This window comes from Cryptotermes secundus, unplaced genomic scaffold (genome assembly GCF_002891405.2).
Source record: "Cryptotermes secundus unplaced genomic scaffold, Csec_1.0 scaffold493, whole genome shotgun sequence".
NCBI classification, from domain to species: domain Eukaryota; kingdom Metazoa; phylum Arthropoda; class Insecta; order Blattodea; family Kalotermitidae; genus Cryptotermes; species Cryptotermes secundus.
In genome coordinates this window covers 628,759-637,774 of record NW_019738879.1, presented here as the reverse complement: position 1 = coordinate 637,774, position 9,016 = coordinate 628,759, and the positions used below count along the sequence as shown (strand labels likewise).

Genomic DNA, 9,016 nt, shown 5'->3' with positions numbered 1-9,016 from the left:
GGGACTGCTTACAGGACACTGTCACCTTAAAGGACACCTCTTCAAACTGGGACTAAGTGATAGTCCCACTTGTGAGAGGTGTCAAGAAGAAAACGAAACAGCCACACATATCCTGTGCGAATGTGAGGCCTTAGCTTATTTAAGATTGCACCACTTGGGTCAGTACTTTATGGAACCAAGTGACTATTTCGATGCCCCCACGTACAAAATCCTGCGCTTCATTTGAAGCACAGGATTGCTGAGGAGATAATCAAAAGGGGAAGCACAGTAGATCACTGTAGGTCGCGGTGCAAGGGCTGAGAAGGGCCACCCCTTATACATTCATTCATTTATTATTATCCTTCAAAGGATTAGAATTTTATTCTCTTATATGACAAAATATCCTTTTTTATTATACTGCCAACCCATTTACATATGACAACTCCACGTTGAATGCCAGTATTATTTTTATGTAAGGCTCGCACATCTATGAGGATGAAAGAAATTTAGAGGATTTTCAGTGCAGATGTGCACACCAAGAGACACAAAATTCTGTGTGAACACACAGATATGTTCGTAACTCTCAAAAGATTAAATATGTAAAATGGTCATGATAAAATTATTCTTAAAGAAAATAATTTGAGAGGCACCCAGGAAAATATTAAAACAAATAATCCACATGTTTATAATGGAAAGAATTGTTCTGTGTGCATTATCTGCATCTTAAACTTAGGTGATGCTGTTGAATATATAAAATTCACTTACATCGGGAGTTAGTACACCAACTAAGTAAGGTGTAACGATTCCAGTGAGTGCGCCAATACCATTTACAATGGCCATGAGTGTCCCTGCATAGTTTGGACTCAGATCAAGTGCATTAACCTTCATACCAGGATAGAAGGTGCCCATGAGTCCGGTGCCCAATGTAAGAAGCGCAACTACAGATGTTCTGTCACATCCAGCATATGATGCAGCAATGATACCAATGCCAGGCCCCACAGAAGCTGTAAGAAATGTTTCAGATATCACTTATCACTAAAATCCTTTTATCATCTTGTATTGACTACATATTTGTATTTCTTTGTTCCTATATTCTTTTTGCGTAGTACCTACTGCAGTTTCAAGGAAAATCTTTGTAATGGTGCAATTTCTGGCATAGTTTCCTTGGTTTTTATGGGGAGAGAATCTTATGGTAGTATTATGCCCATCTCTTCCTACCAGAAATATATAAACATATACGAAGGTTTGACTTTTTGTATTCTGAAAATATATATTCCTCAGAAAAAGTGCTCCTTTAAAATGTTCAGACAAAATTAAATTACGAAATTGCTGTCATATTTTAGTTGCAGTTTACAGGTACGAATAGAATCAGCTGAAAATCACATTTTATCATTAGTGAAATATTACATATACTCGTAAATCTGTAATGGAAATAAGACATGTATACAAGTGCTGCATGAGGCTTTTGTGAACTGAGAAGTATATGTTAATTTTTAGTACACAGATAATATTGCATACATGGTTTCACTTAAGTCAGTGCACTTTTTTTTTTCTAGTTTAAACAGCAGTAGGGATTCAAAATATGTAGGTTGAGTTTATTACAGATTTTGGTTATACCATCAGTAACTGTTAAACAAGAGTAGAAATTAAAATAATTGGTTATTCATGAGATCAAAGCTTGATATGTTTTATGTACTACACAGTGTGTTAAAAAGGATTATAGGCTTTAAGAGGCTATAATGTTCACTTAAATCAGGGCTGCACCATAGCTCAAGTGGTTGGTTGCTGGCTTCCCACCGTGGCGGCCCAGGTTCGATCCCAGGTCTTGTCAAGTGGGATTTGTGGTGGACAAATAGGCGCTTGGGCAGGCTTTCTTTGAGTACTTCGCTTTCCCCTGCCAATCTTCATTTCACCAATTGCTCGGCAATCACCCTCACCTATCATCTGGGGCTGGTACAATAGGCCAGAAGTGGCCGCAGTACGTGGGACTTAGTCCACCCCACTAGCAATAAAAAAAATCACTTAAATGAGCAAAGGAGTCCCAGTCTACATATCTCCAGAAAACATTGCCTATTGAGCAATGGACGATGCTTATGTGATCTCTGCAGCAGATGCTGTATGTGGTTCCCATGCATTTTAACACAACTTTCAGCTCTTTGTTGCTCAGTGTGTTTACTCTGTTGAAAATTCCTGGTTCCACTCAAATCTTCTGATAGGCATGCTCTACTCATTGCTGCAATACATCCAAATTATTAATTTGTGCTGAATGAACCAAAGTCTTTAGGTGTCCCTACAGTTAAAAATCCAGAAGATTGTCAGGTGATCATGCAGGCCAGTATTGGTAAATCATTCATCAAAAACAATGGTACAGGGCACCTGTTATTCTGTTAGGCCAACAACTGGTCCCAAGAGTTGATCACCTAAGATGCCCCCCCAGGCATTGACTTGCCTATGTCTCAGCAAGCATTAATTTCTGGACATATATTGACAGGGACTTTCTTGCTCACTTAAGTATTATACCACCTTAAAGCCTGTAACCATTTTTAATTTATACCCTATGTGTGTTAGGTATCATATGCCTTATATATTTTTGTGTCATGCATATGGTCATTCAAGGGAAGACATGTTTTATGAAAAATAGAATTATATCAAAGTATTTTTGTTTTAAAATGTTTTAATTCTTTAGTGCACTGTTAAATAATTGAAAGTATGAATAACAAAAGTTTTTTAATTTTACATACCAATGGTGGTGAAGATTTTACGAGCCACTGTGGTTGATATATATCCCCATGTGATCAAATGATCGCACAGCCAACCAGATCCCATTGAACACAACCACATTACCACATATGGTAATGCAGTCAGAAATCCATTCTGTGAGACAAATTTATCTTTATTTTAGATATTCATATAAGAACTAACCCTTAAGAACGTATGTGTCTATGGATTTATATCCTTTCAAAACAGAATATCAATTATTTCCACTGGATTTATCCATTAACCACAGAATATTATGAAATTAAGTCTTTTCACCGCAGTATATATTTAAAAAAAGGGCTAATGAAGCCTGTTTCTCTCATAAGTTAACACATCTCCCACTATCATAATCCATGTATATATGTATGTTGTTATTCAGTAAGGGGAAATATATAATAATTATTTTCATTCATTCATTCATTCATTTATTCATCAATGGCTCTACAGCCCTTTATTGGGCCCTGGCCACTTCTTCAGTTTCATAATCATTTTAACAGATAGTAGGACTTTCTGGATGAGTGATCGGCCTGTCACAAGGCCGCTGCCTATATACAGGACAACATAAACACAGAATAAATGCACACACAGACACCCATGCATTGAGTGGTATTCGAATCCATGATCTCAGCGTTGGAGGNCTTAGGATTTATAGAATGTAAATAAATTCAATTCAATTCAATACAGGACAACATAAACACAGAATAAATGCACACACAGACAGCCATGCGTTAAGTGGTATTAGAATCCATGATCTCAGCGTTCGAGTGAGTAAAAACAGTTCATGCCTTAGACTGTGCGGTCATTGTGATTGTTGTAGTAATCATTACTGATACAAAGAACATTTTGGAAAGAGCAACAGGAATTTCAATTGAATAGAATGTAGGGAAATGCAAGTGTTATGTAAGTAGGAATTAATAAATATGATGAGGATTTATGCCAAAACAAAGTGGCTCAATGGTAATTAATTGGTTTAATTAGGGCAAAGGAATCATGATATACTCTGAATAAGAAGATTTTTACTGCTTTTCATTTAGTAACATGGTTTGATTCAGAGCTGTAAATTTTGATATATACTATGATGCAATTGTCTCTGCTTGCTTGGCTTACTCTTCGACCCTGAAGGTGGATGCAGTGTACTCCTCTGAAATGTCGGTGAACTTCTACCAGACTACATGACATCACATTCCTGAAGATAGTATTCTTCTGAATTATGCTGTTACCCTTGAGATATTCAGAAAAAGACATATCTAAAAGAAGATATATTTCAGTGGATATATTTCTTGGATCACTGTGGGATGTAATTATTTTTTATGAGTTAAAAACCCATTAGCTGTTAGTCCCAACAGAAGTTAGCCCTATGTTAAATCAATTTACTCACCTCAAATATATTGAATCTCATGACATCCTTGAAGTACTTTGGTAAGTCAGTCACTAAGGTAAAAAAGCCCCAGTCATGGCCTATCTGAGCGAAGATGAGACCCCAAAGAGGGACTGATTTAGCCATTTCTCGCCATGGAACAGGAGGAACATCCTGTAAAATATGAGAGTAAATAAGTGTTTCTTCATGTAGGCTATTCATTGTTTTAGTCTTATAGCCACATATTACAGGTTTTTTCTTTTCAAATTCAAGTGCCATTTCTGTGGAATGTGTGTTTAAAATTCCAGTGTTTCACCTACAGTAGACTCAATTATCTGAGGTAGATGTGAAATGAATTTCCTCAGATAATCAGTGAAAGGAACACATAACTACCTTGTGAACTGGGATTTATAAAATGACACATACATTTGTAAGTGTTGTACTTCAGCATCTAGCAGTACTGTTACTTTTGTACATATGTGTAACCACTGTACGAGGTGGTATCAGAAAGTTCCCGGACTGTTGTTCTAACTGCCTCAGTGAAAGATGATGAGAGGGGAGGCCAAGGTCACATTTCCACAAGCCTAATGCAACAGTTTGCCACGTGACACCGCAATGTGAACACGCATTGTTTTTACATGAGTGCTTTTTGGGCTTTGTGTTTCATTTTTTCTGTGATGGATGGCAAAATTGAGCATCATGTCTGCGTCAAGTTTTGCGTGAAGCTCAGTAAAACCACTACCGAAACCCTTGAAATGCTTCATGAGGCTTTTGGAGAACATTATTTAAGCTGGACAGCGGTTGTTGAATGACTTTCATGTTTCAAGGATGGTCGAGTGTCAGTTGAAGATGACAAATATTCAGGGTGACAAAGCACCAGAAAAACGACAGAAATTGCTGAAAAAATTCGAGAAGACCATCACTGAACAATCCATGAGCTTGTAGACATCATTGGGATCAGTTATGGAGTTCACCAGATGATCTTAACAGAAAATTTAAACAAATGCCCTGATAATTACTCTGAGCTTTTATATCCATGTGGTATCTTTTGTATGAAAGCTGGTCACAGATGACATATTTTTATTCATTAGACTACACTGTTTATTTATTTAATTTATATTCATTATTGTTCTTATATTCGTATTTATTAATGTAACTAGTTGCTAGTTTTGTTTTTCCTGAAGTCGTAACAACTGCATACATTTATGTTGCATAGTAAATTGTTTTCTTACTATATAACCCATACTGAATAAATATAATTTCTGTGGTACTGCATTGTCTTGTTGATTATTAATTATTTTGCCATTTCATTTCGAAGTCTGAAATTCATATATGATCAATACACTTACCTTTTTATTATCTATTCCTCCAATACTCTTTTCAAGAAATGTTTTCTCTTCATCAGAAATAAAAGGATGAGATTGTGGATCATTGTAACAGAGTAAGGTCCATGCAATGAACCATAATACACCCAATGCACCAAACAAGTAGAAAACACTCGGCCACCCGATAGATGAGTACTGTATCAAGACTCCGCTGAGAGCAGTACCAACTACCGTTCCTATCTGAGAACCTGGAGAGAGTTTAAGAGACAAGAATTTGTATCAAGCATGAAAACCTTTAGTTATGCAACACAGGTATCCTATGACTATTAAACAGAAACAAAGAGTGGCAACTGAGACTCACATTTAGTCCCATTCTATGCACAAAATACCTTACTCAGAAATATTGCCCTTTCTGATTTGTTTATTTGTTTGTAAGTTATTTAACAATGCTGTCAGTAGCTCAGGCTATGATAAGATGATCAGTAAATTATGAATTGTAAGGGTACTATCCTGTACAGATTGAGGAAAATCACAAAGAACCTGTCAGAGTAGCAAGTCTTCAGGCCAAGATTTGAATTTGGGACCAGTTTCTTGCTTGCTGATAAGTTTAGTTGACCAGTTTTGTGTAACTTTATTAGGAATTTGGTAAAATCAGTGAACCAAATCACTCATTCCATCTCCCAAGAGTTAATAGTATTTGTTGTTTCTGAAAAGTGTATATTTTTCATTCATCAGTAATTTGTCATATGACAGATCCACAGTCTCTTCCAAAACAGTTCCTCCACTTAATGTGCTCTAGAGCTTTCTCCTTCAAATAAAAATATCCTCTTCTGTCCCCAAGGTCATCCAGCATCATCTTACGTCTTTTTTGTCTTCTGGTCGCATACATGGTGTCTCTGCTTTTGGAAAGGGACTATCCAGGAAAATTGATAATGTGGTAGTTTTTCCATTTGCTTTCCACATCGCAGTACAACAGCCGTTCAAGCCACTCTGGTGACGCCTGTTGCTATACGAACTTGAACCATTTTGAGCATCATTTACTCTCTGCTTCTGGCATCAGCTTTTTGGTTTTTGGTGTCTCTGTTCATCTGATGCCTACCCTTTGACTTGTCCAGCAAAGGAGGCCCTGCCAGTAGCTACGCTACCGCTGGTATAGCTCTCAGGGTCCTTGGCATACTCAAAGGTTTATTTTACTAAATTATCAGTGTTATTATTAATTTAATGCTTCTTACTTTCCTTCTGTTGTTATATAAGACATAGTTATTTCTCTGTTGAACACTCAATTAAAATTTTTGTCCAATTTTTGGTGTTAAATCAACCTCAATCCAGAATATAATTACATTTATTTGATGAACACTTTATTGCCCTTACTTCTATATGTAAATATCTATTAATTTATACAATGTTTTATATTTTCTATAACATATTATTTATGTGCAACTAAATACCTAACTACCCAAGTCCATGGAACAGAGTCCTTGTGGAAAAGCTAATAATACCTCAGATAGTCAAGAAATTTCTCCTCTTTTATGAAACCCAAAGATTCATAACCATATTCACAAAAGTCAGCCACAGGACACTATCCTGAGTCAAATAAATCCAATCTGTATTTTCATACCATATTTCTCTGAGATCCATTTTAATACTATCCTCCCATCTGTCTTGAGAAAATGACATAATGTCATTTGATAAAGGAATAATTTAAACAGACAGTACTCTGAATATAAGAAACACATTCTTTTTTAATAACTTCAGATTCTTTGATAGACATTTCTAACTTTAATGTCTCCTGAATGATCCTTTCCCTTCACAACAAAGATATTTTGGGGGTAAATTATGGGGAGATGAGGTTGTTAAATTTATCATCTACAACAGCTTAGAAATATGNGTCATCTACAGCAGCTTAGAAATATCTGTCAAAGTATTTGAAGTGATTAGGCATGAATTTACTTCTTCCACTGAGATTACTGTCTGTTTAAGTTATGTCTTCATCATATAAGTCATTTTCTCATGATACACAAATTCAGCTAGTAAAATTTTGTTCTCACACACCAGAACTCACCAGCAAACACAAAAGATCCAAGGATTCCTCTCTGTTGGGGTGGCACCCAATGTGCTAATATGGCATTTATTGCTGGGAATGTTGATCCCTGTAATCACATCAAAATATTAAAATAACTTGCTCCATCTTGCTTGTGCTGTGTATAAGTGAAGAGAATAAGGAGAGAGGAAGATAACATTCATTAAAATTGATTAAAAAACTGCAAGTTAAAAGGATAAAGTTGTGAATTCTAAAGGGTGACAATGGCGTATTGCACTCATTAATCCCAAAGACAAAATTGTACCTAACACCACACCATGAAAGTAGACAGGGGAAGTAAAAAAAAAAAAACTTAATTCATTGGCAACTGATATAAATGAGTGGTCAGCTTCATAGCCTGCCTACTTTACTCATAGAAATAATTCCAGGTACCCAGCGGACACAGTGCTCAGGGGGCACCAGAGCTGATGGTAAAGAGATGTACCCCTGACTCTGACTGCATTCAAACTTTTGTCATCCAACCAACAGCTTACTGGCCAATTCTTCATTTAAGACGCTAAAAAAGATACACATATTATAAAAAGATAAAACAGTTCTGTCCAGTGTGACTGGTTTTCTTATTTCAATTCTTCATGCCCTTACATGTTTTGGTCCTTAGACAAGACAGCCGCTGTAGCTGTGAAAACTTTGGATCTTGTACCCATTTGTGTATTATCACTATTGTATGTATATATATGGTAAAGTCATTAAGTTCGCGGAATGTGGTTTTATCACATCATATTACAAGGTATTCACATACACTTACACAGCTCCATATCGGCCATCAAAATAGTCGCTGTTGGCCGCTATGCAAGTCTGCCAACGTTGATATAGCTGCCAAAAACATTGCTGAAACATAGTGGCAGGAAATTCCCATTTGGCATCTCTTGTGGCAATGGCGACCTCCTCGGACGACTGAAATCTACGACCATGTAGCTTTGCTTTCAAGCGGTGAAAGAGAAAGAAATCGCATGGTGCGAGATCAGGTGAGTATGGAGGGTGTGGCGAAACGGTGACCTGTTGCCTTGCCAGTTCGTCTTGGACAAGAACAGAGCGATGTGCAGGGGCGTTGTCGTGTAGCAACAGCCAATTCTTCCTAGGCCAAATGTTTCACTAGGGGATTTGCCTAGTTTCTGGCAGAACTTGATGTTTGCCTGTTGTTCAAACTGCCATGTTTTTGATTTCCGCCACTTGCATTTAACTGCAGTTCACAATAGAGGTCATAGTTCTACTTACACTGTTTGCACACAACTGCCTCTTGCTGTGACGAGAGATGAACTGACAGGGCATCATATCGTGCCTCAACCTATCTGCTGTAGTGCACTGCAGTGATGCTTTACGGCCATTCCACGAACTTATTGACTGTGGTAGTATGTCTAACACTCAAAACACCTATTGTAATAGTGGTTTCCAAACTGTATCAATGTCCGTCTGATGATGGTCTCTAAGGACCGAAACATGTAAGGGCATGAAGAATTGAAATAGGAAAACTAGTCACACTGGACGGAATTGTTTTAT

At 37.0% G+C, this 9,016-nt stretch overlaps 1 protein-coding gene across 2 annotated transcripts in view; it reads right to left on the bottom strand.

Annotated features, from left to right (window-relative positions):
- Positions 1-9,016, bottom strand: part of LOC111871190 (putative inorganic phosphate cotransporter) — a 74,609-nt gene that overhangs the window by 1,300 nt on the left and 64,293 nt on the right. For both annotated transcript variants that reach the window (XM_023864097.2, XM_023864098.2), the window contains exons 4-8: positions 7,481-7,568; positions 5,443-5,666; positions 4,115-4,267; positions 2,721-2,853; positions 745-983 (exon numbers count right to left, since the gene is read on the bottom strand). In XM_023864097.2, coding sequence (XP_023719865.1) covers positions 745-983; positions 2,721-2,853; positions 4,115-4,267; positions 5,443-5,666; positions 7,481-7,568 — 837 coding nt within the window. The remainder of the gene's footprint in view (positions 1-744; positions 984-2,720; positions 2,854-4,114; positions 4,268-5,442; positions 5,667-7,480; positions 7,569-9,016) is intronic.